Source organism: Phocoena phocoena, chromosome 6 (assembly GCF_963924675.1).
Source record: "Phocoena phocoena chromosome 6, mPhoPho1.1, whole genome shotgun sequence".
In the NCBI taxonomy this organism is placed as follows: domain Eukaryota; kingdom Metazoa; phylum Chordata; class Mammalia; order Artiodactyla; family Phocoenidae; genus Phocoena; species Phocoena phocoena.
In genome coordinates, this window is record NC_089224.1 from 29,413,963 (window position 1) to 29,430,762 (window position 16,800).

General features: G+C 41.8%; 1 protein-coding gene across 1 annotated transcript in view; it reads left to right on the forward strand.

Annotated features, from left to right (window-relative positions):
- FANCC (FA complementation group C) overlaps positions 1-16,800 on the forward strand; it is a 174,851-nt gene that overhangs the window by 132,733 nt on the left and 25,318 nt on the right. The window contains exon 7 of the mRNA XM_065879434.1: positions 7,737-7,893. Within this exon, the coding sequence (XP_065735506.1) occupies positions 7,737-7,893 (157 nt within the window). The remainder of the gene's footprint in view (positions 1-7,736; positions 7,894-16,800) is intronic.

Here is a 16,800-nt window from a genome sequence, read left to right on the forward strand (position 1 = left end):
ATAAATTACAAGAAAAGGCTAGCCTTCAACCAAGCTTCTAGTTTTATGTTTTTTCAGCTCCAATAAGAAAAAAATCAGGCTTTAAGTCTTTAAATCTGGCAATCCAGTGGTTAGGACTCGGCGCTTTCACTGCTGGGGCCCAGGTTCAATCCCTAGTCAGGGAACTAAGATCCCGAAAAACGTGCAGCACGGCCAGAAAAAAAAAAAGAAAAATCAGGCTTTAAATATTGTCAGTATAAGTGAATGTCTAAACGAAGAAAAGCTAGTGTAATACCAAGGACAGAAAGTTAGCAAAGCAGTAGTAGTAACTAATACTCCCATTTCTATCTATCCTGGCATCCTCTTTTTTTTCTTTTTTTTTTTTAATCTTACTAAGATATGATCACAACATTAGTTATTGAAAAAGTTTACTTTTCAAGTGAAAACCTGCTGATACTGATTTGTAATAGACTGTCCAGTATGTTTGCATTTGTACATTTCCTTTGATTCGCGTTGCTGCTCTTTGCTTTAAGGAGTGACTCTCTGCACATATAAGTGATAATGATGGCACAGTTTCCTCAACTTTGATATACTCCTTCGATCAAGTGTTCATGGAAATACACCTTTGAAATGTAATAGAGAATATTCTTTCCGGGTCCTTGGAATTAAGTAGTTCTCCAAAAAAGTTGGTCCTGATTTCTGTGGGCTACTTCCGGCAGCCCAGGCAGCCCTTGATCTCTTTCTGGTTTGGAAAGATGGAACACTGCCTGCGTTCCTCTTGAGTAAGGAAGCTCCTTTCTCTCCTCTACCTCTCAGACAGTGTTAGAACACATTCTCTACCGATGATCACCGCCCTCCGGAACCTCTCTTGCAAAGTATTGAATTCCATATTCTGGTTTTGCTATAAAAAAACATTTGGAGCCAAAATTATTTAATAAGCATCTGGACCAATTTCTTTACCTAATTACATCTTTTTCAAGAGGATGGGGCACACAACTAGCTCACTAAATTGAGTATTTGGGGAAACAAAGTACAGTTTTTTAAATGTCCAGGAGGCATCTGTCCGGAAGAGTCTAATAGCAGGAGATGTTGGACAGGGTAGAGTGTCCTTTCCAGGCCTCTCCTGCTCTGTGTCAGAAATTATAAAACAGCTATAATGCAGAAAACTTCCTGTGATTATTACATAGGAATTTTGGAGAGCCAAGTTTTTAATCTTAATCTATTTTTCTTGAATTTGTCATTTTGATCAGTATCCAGGCTATATGGATGGAATAACTATAGACAGAGTAGGAAAAGGACAGCCTTAGAGTTTCTGTAACTAACACATGTTGAATAGAATTAAATTTTTCAGGGTCCCCAAAAATGTTTTTCTTTTTTTACTTTATTGGCTCTTTAACATTTCCACAGAAATATATACATTTTATCAGGTCAGGTCAAACAGTGCAGAAGTATATACAGAAAATGTCAATTATCCCCTCCTTATCACACTGTAGTACTTCTGGTAAACATACCTTATACTCTTGTAAACATTAGAAATCTATGTGAAACAATTTTCTCTCTTTTTTTAATAAGGTTTTTTAAAAAAGCAAAAAGAAAAACAGCATTGCATCATACACATGACTCTGGAACCTGTTTTTTAACCAACATAGCTTGGGTATCCCTCAAGGGATATAGATCCAATTCATTATAAAATATGAACATATTTCCTGATATGAATGGACCTTAATTTATTTAGCTATTTGCCAATGGATACATTCAAGTTGTTTCTAATTTTTTCTTTAAATATTGCTGCAATAAATACCTTATAACTAATGCCTTTATTTCTGCCAGGCAGATTCACAAAAGTATGGTTATGATGACGAGGGATATGTGTATTTTACAGTTTATTAGGTGGTATCACATGACTTAACCAAAAGGGCAAAGCCATTCCCTGTCCCACTTCTGAGAATACCCATATCCTATACCTGCTTTAGCACTGGATGTTATCATTCATCTAAACATTTGCTAATGTGAACATGTTAACCCGGATGAAAGTTATAACTCAGGAATGTGTTAGTTTACCCTTCTATACTGGATGTGTTAGTTTACCCTTCTATACTATTAATAAGGTTGAAAATCTGCCTATTTTTATTGGCCATTTGCACTTCTTTTATAATTTGCCTTCTTTTTTCCTGGTTTTATTGAAATATAATTTATATATAATATAAATTACATATAATTTACATTTACAGTCCAGCCAAATTCCGTTATGCAGTATATTAAGATCATGTTGCTTTGGTAATTTCTTCATCCAAGATTAATTGTAGTTAAGTTTTTGATGTTTTAGAGAAAAATAGATTTTTTTTTTGTTAATAGATATCTCAAATACTAAACATGAGCCCATAGATTTAATCATTTACAACAATTAGTAGCGTGTGCTATGAATCAAGGGTAATAAAAAGACGATTGTTAACATATACATTTTTCAAACTGTGTCTGAGAATAGAACAAAAATATTATGTTCTTACTGACTTGAGTATAGAACTTACGCAACTCTTATGTAAGTTTGTAACTGAGCAATATCTTTTAATTCAGATATTTGCTGGAACTACCATTTTACACTAGCTTCCTTTTACATGTGTTCATATCTATCTACTGTTCACCATTCTTAACAGCTCCTGCCTCTGCACTGGGCATCGCTCGGCCACCATGACCTCATGATAGGAATTACACTGCCTCTGAGGAACTGCCTCTGAGGAACTCTCACTGAAGTGAGAGACTTTTCTAATGAGGTACATATTTATTTCACATAGATCCTCAGAAAAGATAAGGTGTGATGAGAGCAGGTGTTATTTGGGAAGGGAAGAGCCACTGTGCGGCCAAGTTCTTCCCGCTGCACCTCAGAGCTTCCCTGCCTCCCAGCGGCTTTCTGGCTCTGAGACAGAGGCTATAGACACCCTCTCCCTACTCCCAAGGGGTGTTCTTCTCTCTCAAGAGAGCTGGACAGAAATCCCTTCCCAGGCGTCTGTTAATGTGGCTAAAATTGGCTGATAGCCTGGACTTTTGAAAAGACTTCCCTAGACACTGAAGGGAGTGAACACAGGGTCCAGGCATCTGGCTCACCCGGGGAAACTGTCTGCTTTCACCCCTGTACCAGGCCCCAGCTTCTGAGCAACATCCTCCACTCTCCTGCCTGCAGAGTGGAGAGGCCTATGTGTGACTTGAGGCTGAGGACTGGCTCCAGCAGCAGACCTCCTAGGTTCAAATCGTGGCTGTGAGTCCTCCGTCCCACTCCAACCTCAGAAAATAAGGATAATAATGGTACTTGTTTCGTGGGGTTGTTATGCGGGTTAAAATACAAGTAAAATGCTTAGCATTGTTCCAGGTGAGACCTTAATACATGGCAGCTACTGGCCCTTCAGCCTCTCCAGCTCCTCTTCATCCGGCCCATCAGCAGTCAGCCCAAAACACCACCTTTCAGGAGCACACAAGGCCACCACCCTGTGTGGCTTCCTGTTGTCACTCACTCCTAGCACAGCCGTACCTCTGAAGACCAGCCTGCAATGCTGGCTGCACTTCCACTCTTCTCCTCATGGACTCTGCCTTCAGCTTCCATCACTCCGTCCCCATCCAACGCTTTCCTTGGGGAGGTCACAAAGGGCCTGCCCGACGCAGTGCCCGTGCTTCCCTCCGCACGTCCTCAGCCTCTCCGCAGACTTGGTTACAGCTGGACTGGCCTTCTCTTCCTTGGTGACATGGTTCTCTGCTTCTGTCTCCTGAATGTCTGGCACTCCTCCTTCTGTCTGCAGCTCCCCCACCTCTTCCTTTACCTGTTGAAGCTCCTTCAACAGTTGGGGCACAGACCTGGGCCCTCTCCCCACTCAGACCTCTGTCCCTCAGAGTTCTCCTCCATTCTCTTGCTGCTCTATGCCAGCTGACAGCTCCCTAATATAGATCTTCAGCCCAGATCTCTCCCCAGAACTTCCAACTTGGATATTCAAGGACCTACGTCATACCTCTGTTGGATTGTGCCTCAGCCATTCTAAATTCACACACCCCAAACTAAGCTCTCAGTAAATCCTTCACAAATCTTTTCTTCCCTTCTTTCCATTGAGTAAATGGTATGTCCATCCATCTTGCAGCTCAAGAAACTTGTGACAGCCTTGATTCCTACCTTGTGACAGCCTTGATTCAGCCTTGAATCTCATCAAATTCATTGCCAGTATCTCTTGATATCACTGCTAGAATACACTATCTCTCCTTCTCCAGTGCCACCCAGGTCCAAGCTAACACCAGCTCCCTCTGGAAATTTGCACCCACTCTTTTCTCTGAACTGAGTTCTCCATGCAGCAATCAGAGTGATCTTTGAAATGTAAATTGGATCCTGGCACTCCTCTGTTTAAAACCTTCTGGGCCAGGGCTTCCCTGGTGGCGCAGTGGTTAAGAATCCGGTGGCCAATACAGGGGACACGGGTTCGAGCCCTGGTCCGGGAAGATCCCACATGCTGTGAAGCAACTAGGCCCATGTGCCACAACTACTGAGCCTGTGCTCTAGAGCCCGTGAGCCACAACTACTGAGCCCACGTGCCACAACTACTGAAGCATGCGCACCTAGAGCCCATGCTCTGCAACAAAAGAAACCACTGCAATGAGAAGCCCGTGCACCGCAATGAAGAGCAGCCCCCACTCACCACAACTAGAGAAAGCCCGCGTGCAGCAACGAAGACCCAACGCAGCCAAAAATAAATTAATTAATAAATTTAAAACAAAAACAAAAACCTTCTGGGCCAGAATAAAACACCAGACCCTTGCCTTGCCTGTGGTCCTGCACAGCCTCATCACAGGCCGCCTCACCTTTGCTCTCTTCTGACACAGCTGCTGTTCCCTCTGCTGAGGTGCTTTTCCCAGTACTCCCTTGCCTATCCACCAAGCTAGTCTCTAGCTAAACTCAGCTGGAGAGGCTGTCCCTGACCACCTGATATAAATTGGGCCCCTCCTCATATTCTCTTTTTCCTCAGCCCGTCCTTTTCCTTCATTGCCTTTATCACAGTTGATGTGTGTGTGTGTATGTGTGTGTGTGTGTGTGTGTGTGTGTGTGTGTGTGTATGTATATATGTATGTATACCTCCCACTGGGCCCTAAACCGCTAAGGATACAGATTAGGTCTGTTTGTTCCCAGTTGTTTGGCTTGCACCAAGCACATTGAGTGCCACATGGGAAGTGCTTAGTCATCTTCCTTGAATGCGTGACTACCAGCTCCTTGCCATCGAGTATAACAGGGGTGGTGGCATGGGAATGGCAGCCCAAAGCACCGGTGCCACAATAGAGGACATCCATAGTGTGGCCCCAGAATGTGCCAGGTGATATGAGTTTGCGGCACCATGGCAGTTCTTCATTGCCAGGTATGGAGAGGGAAGGGGGTCCTGTAAGACTTCCCAGAAGAGCTGAAGCTCATCGTGAGATGGGAGTTATAAAGGGTCGGATGAGGGCCATGCCTCCCTTCCTTTCTCCTGCCCTTCTGCCTGCTCCTGTGACAGACCCTACAATTCTTCAGCCTCTTTCAGTCTTGCCCCAGAGTTAATCTAGGACAAGGTCTACAGGAGTTAGGCTATGGGAGAAGAACAAAAAGAAACTACTAGAAATTGCTACCCTGTGTCTTTGCCTATTCATTTCCTGCCCCTGTACCCATTCCCTGGGCTTCATGCCAGCTCCTGCAGAGAAATGGCCCAGAAGTGATGGTGAAGGGAAAGACCCTGAAGGGATTGTTGGGTAATGGGAAACCTTTGTGTCCCCAGCTTTCATTTTTCTTATTAAAAGAAGTAAACATCTTTAGCAGAACCTGGAAAAGCACTCTGCTCTCTGTGGTCCTGCAGGTGAAAGGGCAGGAGGCCTTGGAAAAGCAGGGCCGAGAGAAGAAAGCCAAGTTTCCACCAGGCCAGAAGAGGCTCAGCATTCACAGGGAGGGCCCCCTGCCCGTGGCTCAGAGTTAGACAGATGTCCCCCTAGAGCTCCCTCCCGGGAGAAGTAGAATCCCTGATTCACTGACCTGACATAGGAGGAATCTCCAAATACATTATCCTATAGAAATGTAACTATACAAAAGGGTCTACAGTGTATCATGCTGTGGATCAACTGTGGATCAACCAGTCCAACCACCTTTTATGAAATTATTACTAAAGAGGATTTTCAACAGATTCACAAATACAGTGATTAAATATTTACTGTGTGCCAAGAACTGTCCTAAGCACTCACTGTACATGTGTTATTATTGCATTTGATCCTTCTGACAACACTAGGAGGGAGGTAGGCCTGTTTTACAGATGAGTAAACTGAGGTTTAGAGGTTAAGTAACTTTCCCAAGGTCATATAGTGAGTAGGTGGTGGCCCCGGGACTCAAACCCAGGGCTGACTCCACATTTTAAACCGTTATGATGCACTTTCAAACATAACTTGTTTCTTAAATTAGGGACTACATTTACCTGGATATCTCAAGGCCTTTTTCCATCACATTTTTTATCACTCTCTTTCTTCCTTCACTATATATTTATTTGTCTTTTTTGAAAGCATTTTTTTTTTCTTGAGTTGAAGTGGAAGCATATTTGCAAAGGGATACTTGGTACATATTCATCGATACTATAAATATTAACTGCTACCATGACCATAATGAAAAAAAGTCACAGATTGGATTTGTTATTGCATTTTGAACTTTCTTTTTTTTTTTTAAGAGTATAATTGCTTTACAATGTTGTGTTAGTTTCTGCTGTACAGTGAAGTGAGTCAGCTATATGTATAGCTATATCCCTTCCCTCTTGGACCTCCCTCCCACCCCCACCATCCCACCCATCTAGGTCGTCACAGAGCACCGAGCTGAATTCCCTGTGCTATACAGCAGGTTCCCCCAGCTATCCATTTTACACATGGCAGTGTATCTACGTCAAACCCAATCTCCCAATTTGACCCACCCTCTCCTTCCCCCACTGTGTCCACCCATCCGTTCTCTACATCTGTATCTCTATTCCTGCCCTACAAATAGGTTCACCTGTATCATTTTTCTAGATTCCACATATATGCGTTAATATACGATATTTGTTTTTCTCTTTATGGCTTACTTCACTCTGTATGACAGACTGACTCTAGGTCCATCCACATCTCTTCAAATAACCCACTTTCCTTTTTATGGCTGAGTAATATTCCATTCTGTATATGTGCCACATCTTCTTTAATCCATTCATCTGTCGTTGGACATTTAGGTTGTTTCCATGTCCTGACTACTGTAAATAGTGCTGCAATGAACATTGGGGTACATGTGTCCTTTTGAATTATGGTTTTCTCAGGGTATATGCCCAGTAGTGGGATTGCTGGGTTGAATGGTAGTTCTATTTTTAGGTTTTTGAGGAACCTCCATACTGTTCTCCATAGTGGCTGTATCAATCTACATTCCCACCAACAGTGCAAGAGGGTTCCCTTTTCTCTACACCCTCTCCAGCACTTATTGTTTGTAGATTTTTTGATGATGGCCATTCTGACCGGTGTGAGGTGATACCTCATTGGAGTTTTGATTTGCATCTCTCTAATGATTAGTGATGTTGAGCATCTTTTCATGTGCCTCTTGGCCATCTGTATGTTAGACCTTCAGCCCATTTTTTAATTGGGTTGTTTGGTTTTTTGATGTTGAGCTCCATGAGCTGTTTGTATATTTTGGAGATTAATCCTTTGTCAGTTGCTTCTTTTTTCAGTGACTCATTTATATTAAAGTTTTGTTTATTTCTTACTGAAAGGAAGAAGATTTCTCTCCCCGCGTCAGCTATACTCTGCCTCTGGCTTCGGCACCTTCCCAGCCTTGAAAATACAATGCTGCATCTTTTTGAAAAGCTTATCTCCAGTGAGAGAAATTTTCTGAGGAGGATCGAATGCTTTATGAAAGACTCATTGCTGGTATGTGCCGGGTTTTGATGAGGAGAAAAATCCTTAAAGACGATGCTGGGTATCATTTCTTTTAGTCAGCACAAGCGGAAAAAAATGTAAACTAAAGAGCGATTGGCACCTTTTAAAATAATCATCTATCTACATTTTAGTTTTGAAATGCCTAATGTAGGGGGCTTTTCTGCATACTTAGAGCATGTATTAAAAATAAGGTGAGGGAATTCCTTGGTGGTCCAGTGGTTAGGACTTGGTGCTTTCACAGCTGTGGCCCCAGGTTCAATCCCTGGTCGGGGAACTAAGATCCCACCAGCCCACAAGCTGAGTGGCACGGGCAAAAAAAACGGCAAGCTTCGAGATTTACTTGATCATTGCACCTTATATTGCATATTCACAAGAATTGACCTGACATTTGGACAACAAATTTTTTAAAACAGTATTTCTCATTTCCACATGAAAAGTTAAGTTTTAAAAAGTGAGGATCTTATGAACAATAAGAGGAATCAATTAACAAAGAAAAGCATTCAAAAAATAAACTTTTAATCCTTCACTAAAGGAAAAATAAAATACTTAAAAGATACAAAACAAAACCCCAGAAAAATGGTTAAAACAACAAAAACAACTGAGAATTATGTCAGTTTTCTTTTGGTGTCAGCCTGCCAGCCTTGACCCCTCCCTCCATTCAGGGGCTGCCCAGTCTCCCCTCTACTCAGCACTTCTCAGGCCTGGGAAGGTGGGGGCTCAGTGGGCCAAATGGGCCCCATTGCCTAATCCGGTGTCAGGGGCCCAAGCCTTCCGGCAGCCCTGGGAACTGACCAATGGGGATGCTTTCCCTCTGTGGGAGGCAGCTCTGGAATTTATGTGCATTTTTGTAAGAGCAGGAATAAAGACCAGTGCACTCTGAAAAAAACAATTAAAAAACTACAGGAGGTGTCATGCTTCTGGGGCCTCTTACAGGAACTTCAGTAGGCTCTAACATGTTTTCTCATTAGCTTTTGTAACCCAGGGGAGATATGGGGCAGAGATTTGCTTCCTTTTGTACAGATGGGGAAACTTAGCCCAAGGGAGATGGTGAACGTCAGATCTTATGTTGGTGTTCAGGAAACTGGGCCGAGGAGAGTGCGCGCCTCCCTGCTGAGCTGAGGCGTGTGTTGGGCGGGGGTGAGTCTCTGCCTAGAGTGCACTGAGGTTGGCTGAGTTTGCACAGCCCCCACTCCGACACCTTCTATATGTTTAATTCACTTAGAACTTCCTGGTTTTTTTCTTTCTCTTTTAAATTGGAGGCTGTGTGAGAGACTCATAATTGAATCTGCTGCCTTCTTACAATATCCCAGTTCTCTTTTTAGGTCCTGATCAGTCCCTACCAGCTCACGTGTGTGACCATGGCCGTGCTTGCCTTCTCCCTATTTCCTGGGCTCCCCTTTGCCTTCCCATTCTGGGGCCTCCCAGGTGACCATGGATAGTGTTGTAGTCTCCAACAGCCATGATGCTTTCATCTGCAAGTTAGCTGGCACAAATTGAACCCAACTGATTTAGAAGTTTATAGTGTCTGATAGAAAAAAAGAAAAGAAGATAGGTATAAAGACTGAGAGAGCCCAAAGAGAGTTACTTTTAGGAAAATTCTCCTTGACCTCATCATTCACAAGAGTTGCATATTATGGTGAAAAATAAGAAGGCACTTTATATAAAAATAATTATAATAAAATTCAGTATAAACAAAGGCTTTTAGAAACCCCTGGCAACCTATTCTAAACATTACCTTTATTATCAGGTAAATCTATTTCTAACTTAAATATATGTGCTATAATTTAATTTTCTCTGGTCCTTTTTCAGTGGCAAAATATAGTAACTGAGCTATTTTCTTGCTTTCAGGGTTCTCATTAAATTTCCTTTAAGCCTTCTCCCTATAGAGAAATTCCAGTTTCATCAACTTCTCTAAGTTGGTTTGATTCAGCAACCTTGTGATTCTTCTCTGCGCCTCTTTGCGTCCTTTTCCCTGTGGCCCTAGGGCCTGAGCAGCACTTCAGTAAACACAGGATACTGTGTATGAGAGAGAGAGCAGGTGCTCCCATTAAACATCGCAGTGTATAACCTTCCGTCTCCAGTTTACAGTGTGAAATGATTTCCCCCAAACAGTTTTGAAGTCAGTTGATTTACCAAAAGCATTTATCAGGATCATGTGTGTAGACATTCAGAGCTTCCATTATGGTTAAAGGGGGGATTCCAGAGGGTGTTTGTTGGTTTAATTTATTGTGGCATTGGCAGGATGTAACCCCTCTGTGCCTTATGGTTCAAGGAGGTAATTATAATACAGAGCTGCAAGTCCTTGATTGGCGTGGGCTGCTATCCTCAGGCATACTGGGCCAAAAAACCCGGCAGGCTGGAATAAGCCTGTGACATGACTAGTGATTGGAAGGGTAACCTGAAGAACCTGCTTCCTAATTGCATCATCTGATTCATTTATCATAGCACAATATCTTGGTGCAGTGACAGGACCGTGTATAAGTATCAGAGAGATCTTGAAGACTCAGCTAGCACAGGACTGCGGTACTTTCCTCCAGAAGAAACTCGATGCCTATTACATTAGAGCTGGATTCTGAGAGTAATTAAAGTGTGATGGTCTACATAACTTGTATTTTATATGGAGCACTGTTAATTATGTTTCCATCTCTTGGGACTATCCAGAATTAGCCCTAGAAATTCTATAGTTACCAAGATGTTGCAAAAACAAAAGATAAAATTGTAGTACAGGTTGTACAAAGTGAAATAATCTCCCCAAATGTTCTTTGGCCTCTCAAGGATGCAAGGCTTGGTATTTTCCATTAAGACTATGAATAATAAGCCGCTAACCTAATAATCACCTGAATTCTAAGTGCATGTATATGTTTTTGACTTCTAAAATAAAATAAAAGTAAGTTTTCAAAACCTGTTTACTTTTGAGACTCACCCTTTGGCTCTTGTGGGCTGGACCTCCCCCAAGTACATGCCCACCTGCCACATTTGGTGCTCCTAAATAAACAAGGTATTAAACTCAGTTTGTCATCTACTGAGCAGACTGACACTTTTCAAAAGCAGATGGTCTTGTGTGTCCCTTGACAGAACAGGCAATGGAAGACCTAATCCGCAGCTTCAGACCTGACCTTAAAAACTGATGTCACCAAAAGCAGTGAAAGCCACTTGCTAATTATTCAGCTTTCTTGGCACTGTTTGGTTTCCCAAGGCTGGCCCCAAATCAGAAGGATGTTATGTTTCGCAGTTACAATTCTGTTTGTGGAGCCCAGAAAGCTATTGTTTATATTCCACATTTGAATGAAGAGTGCTGGCTGGGTGGCACTGTGCTTGGCTGCCCTGCTGCATGCCAGGGCCGGGATATACCCTGGTTCCCATGCCCTCCCATTTGATCCTTCTCTGGCTGGCCCCTCCAGCGGGATCTAGAGATTTGCCCACGAAAGAGTGCGGGGGTGGGGCGGGTGGGGGTTTGGTTTTGTTTATTCAGATTTTAAATCAGGAAACACTCCTGGTATTCTCTTCATAGTGCCCTTAAAATTAGTTCTTTATCTTGTCAACTATACCTCAATAAAGATAGGGTGAAAAAGTAGTTCTTGATCTAATAAGAGCTTAAGAATAATAAACATGCAGATACCTCAGTGTCCTGCTTGACCTCCCTCATATGAGATAAGATGCATTCTTGTTTTCATTCTCCAGATAGCAATCATAGCCACTTCCAAAAGAAAAGGAAACTTCTTTTACACAAAATTCCAAACACAGCTCCCCTTTAATAAAAAATTATACTGAAGAATTAACTCCACATCCTGGATGATGTCAGTTTTCTCTGTTTGAATAACTTCTTACTAATGTTCTAGGGTTTTCTTTTCCTGCTTTCTCATTAGCAGTCTTTTAAGCATTTCGGTTTTGAGCTCTTTAATGTGATGCATGTAATTTAACAAAAGCTGAGGTAGATAATTTAGCAGTGATCGAATAGAAAAGTGTGGAGGTGGTTTCTGCTTGTAGCTAAGAGGTAAAAAAAAAAAAAAATCTCAGTAATTGCACTTTCCAGCATCGACCTCAGGGGGGCACCAGATCACCCAGCATTGTCTGTAAAGAAAGAGGCCTAGATCTCATGTTCTGTTTTCACTGCTGGGGATGCAGGACTTGGCAGCCAGTCAGGGATGAAGGGAGAGAAACAAAAAAAAAAGAGAAAACAAAACAGGGCAGTAGTTGACCTGGGAGGTCACTGCCACTCAGAGGCTGCACCAGGAAGCAGCAGGGGGCTGAAGAGCTATCTGTCCCGCTCAGGCTACACAAACCAACAGGATAGAGGCCACTGGGCGAGGCTAGAAGAGGAACTTCAGATTTGGGGGATTTTGCTCTGCTTCCAGAGCTGGCATCCCTGTGTCTTAACCCTCTCAGAGAGCACGGGTAAATTTAAAATACAAAAGTACATTTGGTACTTGTTAATTTTTTTTTTAAGCCCAGAAATGACAGATTTATCACTAATTAAACAATAATTGCATTATGGAGTACTGAAAAAAAATTGCTTGTAGTATAAACAACATCTGGTAAAGATTAAAAAGAAAGAATCATTTTTCCAAGCTCAAATTTGTTGAAAGAAATGTGAATGTTTTGAAACAAAACAGATCTTAAAATGCAAAAGGGATATTTACCGGCCTAAGTTTGGTATTTGAAAGAAATGAAGAAAATGGCATAATAAAAGAAAATACATGTTTATAAAGGTCCCTTATTTTACATGACAGAGGTGAAGATTTTTTATATAAGTAGATTTTTTTTTTAACCAAATTGTTTTTGAACTCAGTAAAGGAGGTTTTTGAAATGAAACTTATGAAAAATCTTTTTTTTAAAGAAGAGTGTTATTTCTTGATGAATAGTCACCTTTTAACTTATATATTAAGACAAGGGCTCCTGCCTGTCAAGGGTCTGGAAGAGTCAGCTACACAGTGGGATGTGATTGCCGGCTGTCGGGTAAACTGGAGGAACAGCGTCTCATCAGCAATTAATTAAAAAAAAAGAAACTCCACTCCGGAGTGAACTATATAAAACGACATAAAAATAGATTATGAAAGAGAAGCTACCCCAGGCTTACTGAACTTCAGTTTATGTCTCACCTGAAATTTCTCTCTTTATTTTTTTAGGAAAAATATCTATGAAGGGTGATAAATGTAGACGGCTTGAGAATTTTTTTTTCTGTGTCTTCACTGCCTTTTTGTTTTTTATGAGAGGCATTCACTTTTCTCTGTGAATTACCTCAAATCATAGTATAATTTCCCTTTCTGGTTTGTATTCTTCTGCTCCCCTCTACCCATACTCTTTCTTTCTCACACACACAAAGAATCAAAAACTGATAGAAAAAAGGAACGATTTCTTCCTGAGAATTCTGTTCTTCCGTTTTCTTGGGCCTCTGTCAAGTGGCAGGTGGCTTGTAATAATCACTGATGAATCGGGATGAAAACAGGTTAGACACTAAGGGCAGAGAGCAAGGATTGCTGTTATTTGTACAGTTCACGGCACAGAATGACAAGCTGGCCTCTCCCTCACCTCTGCCTACAATGCAGGCCCAGAGAACGCAGCAACCGTGCACATCTCCGTGTTGCTTACTCTTCCCTTGTTTTTTCGAGGGATGGAGATGGGCTGTCCTTCTGGGCAGAGAGGAGATGAGCAATGCAGTTCTGGGTGGCTGTGGCAGAGGTAAAGGGATGAGCACCCCAGAACAATCTGGTCCATAAGAAGAGGAAACCAGAGTCTGGAGCTCACCGTCATCATCTTCCATTCATCCTCTGAGGTCGAGTGAAAGAATTGGGGGCAGCGTGAGGGGAGAGAAGAAGGGCATAACTCCTGTTACTGATGGCCTCCTGGTGACATAGTTTCCCTAGACTTGAAATAATCTGTACACGGAAATCGTTAGACCATATGGAGAAGAGAAGAGCTTGAGAAGGAACAGATTTTGGTAGGATGGAGAAAAACAGACAAACAGATGGAACCCAAGAAAGGTTTTCTTTTCTGTCCTCATTTTCAAGAAAGGTTTTCTTTTCTGTCTTCATTTTAACAGGAAAGATAATTGCCTGGATTGTGGGGCTTCGGAGCTAGGGTGTGGAGCTCTGGGTTGCAGAGTGACCTGTTGTGTTAATGTAGGGTCCTGTTTTAAAAATAAAACAGGATACAGAGGGGTTAAATATTTGCCTCTTCCCTCACATGGATGCTGTAAAGATTTAGGGGGGAAATTTATGGCTTCCAGAGGAGCATAAATTAAGACTTTAATTCTATTTAGAGGATTCCCTTGATAAGAAAAGCGGCTTACGTTTGCTTTTGTGATTTGATGTCACTGGGACACATGCCTGGCCTGTGAGCACTCCAGGCTTCATGAGGGGACTCAGCGACCTTGAAATTATGTGCTCGGGAAGTGTGAAGAGTGTCATGTTTAAAATCATCCGTAAAGGCTGCAGATGAGAAAGCTGTTCACAACTCTGGAGTGGCGAGGGAGACTGGTTTTTTAAATCAAAATCTCTGCCATTGCTGTTTCAAGCCTGGTCACCTCCAGGAGGTTCCCCTGCCTCCTAACATCTTATCTGTTTTAAAAGCTAAAACAGGTTGTAGAAGCAGGTTGAGAGCAACCAAAGGTCTGAAATATTTGGACAGAAAGAAATCTAAGAGGAGAGGCCATTGGCATGGAGAGAACAGGCAGATTCCACACAGTCTGTAGATATTTAAAATATTTGATTGAGCTGTTTTGCTAGAAAACACTGCATAAAAGAAGAGCATGTCCAAGCTCTTGTCCTCTTTCAACAAACTGAATTAGAGCTTTCTTGCTTTCCCCCTTGCTTTTCAAGGTAGCCCTGTTCTACATGTTGGATCAGCCTTTTCTTTGCCATTTGGAAATCCCTGTAATCAGTATTGAATGATTTTCTACTAGCATCAAATTTATAGAGTGGTTCTGGAGTAGTTAAACCATTTAGAACAAAGGTTCTATTTTACCATTTTCAATTTTAGTCTTATTTTCTATCAATGCATTTTTTTTTTTAGGCTCTGTGTGTCACATGACAGTGTTGTTTGGTCTTAAACACACATTGTCTATATATAAGACTTTGAAAAATCATTCTGGCAAATTTGATGACTCACATTTCTTCAGGACGTGCAGTTTGCTTTTCCCTTCTTCTTTTTTTTTTTAATTTATTTTATTTTTTGACTGCGTTGGGTCTTCGTTGCTGTGCACGGGCTTTCTCTAGTTGGCGGTGAGCGGGCGCTACTCTTCGTTGCGGTGCGCGGGCTTCTCATTGTGGTGGCTTCTCTTGTTGCGGAGCACGGGCTTTAGGCACGCGGGCTTCAGTAGTTGTGGTGCACAGGCTCAGTAGTTGCGGTGCGCAAGCTCTAGCGCGCAGGCTCAGTAGTTGTGGCCCATGGGCTTAGTTGCTCCATGGCATGTGGGATCTTCCCGGACCAGGGCTCAAACACGTGTCCCCTGCATTGGCAGGCAGATTCTTAACCACTGCGCCACCAGGGAAGCCCTGCTCTTCCCTTCTTGTTTGATTTTTCCATTATGAATACATAGAAACTTCCATGATATTTTCTGGGTGTATATCCAGTGATCTTTTAATAACTGTTATTATTTACAGTGAGGCTGAAAAGCAGAGAGATTAACTGACTTGTCTGAAATCAAAGCCAAAAAATATTCTGCCTCTCCTGTTGAACCTGCCTTTCTTCTGCCTCTCTTCAGTTTGAATTCTGCGAAATCAGAGTTTATAACGAATTTATCTATGAAAATTTTTAGTTGGTTTCTTTTAGATAAAAATGGACATCAATGAAGGATTAGGGAGTATGGATTACTCAGAAAATAAAGATGTGTAACTTACAAATCGCAAATCTCTCTTCAAATAAAAGGAATTATCCCATCATTTTAACAAGGGACAATGCTCTTGCCTGGAGCCTTCTGTAACAGCCTGTAATGGCCATGTATGAACACTAGATGGCGCACGTTCAATGTTACAACTCGAAATGCCAGCGCAGAACAGGGTGGAAGAGAGTCTATGGAGATAGGCATCATTCTGTCTTCAGCTTGGTCTAGAAAACTTAAGAGAAAACGCATATCCTTTTTTATGTTTTTCTAGTTGAGGGGGTATGAAAAAATGTTTCCCAAAGCTAGTCATATCAAACTCAATGTGACTCAGAGAAATTCCCTATAGAGCCAATTCACTAACCTTTGGATGCTACTGTAAAATATCTTAGAACCCAAATGGCATCTTCCTCTGGCTTAATGTCATGCTTTGAGCTCTGGCCAAAAAGATATGGAATCTGGGTCAGGCCCACTGAAGCCCCACTCAGGCCACAGTAGGTCGGCTTCTGCAGATTTATACAATCAAACCTGTCATAAAAATACTCGTGGAATAAATTAGCTTGCTTTCATCATTCAAGATGATGGTACCTTTATTCTTTTTTCGTCTGAAGTAATTTAAGCTGCTAAATTCATAGGGCACTAAGATGTAATATTATTTAGTCTGGCATGGTAGTGGCCACTACTTTCCTCAATAATAATTCTAAATTATGCACTCATTTCCTAATAAGCAGGATTGAAAAGATAGCCAGCCCAGATTCGACCTTGAGGCACTTTTAAGTCATGTGAGGAGGTCAGACACACAGGGCACATTATGTAAAACTAGCAACACAGGTAGGCTCTGTGTCTTCATTACAGCATGCCGGTAGAAGGTATATTTCAATGTTCCATGATACTTAATGACCCTTTTTTCTGTATCATATGGGCTTATTGTTGAAAATGTGGAACGTACAGAGTATAAAGAAGAAATAAAGGTTGTACATAATCCCCTTGCCCCAAGAGAACTACTGTTTGCATTTGTATGTAGGGCTTTTGCTATGAACTGGTTCTTGTTTTTTTCTAACTCACAGGAATGTACCCAT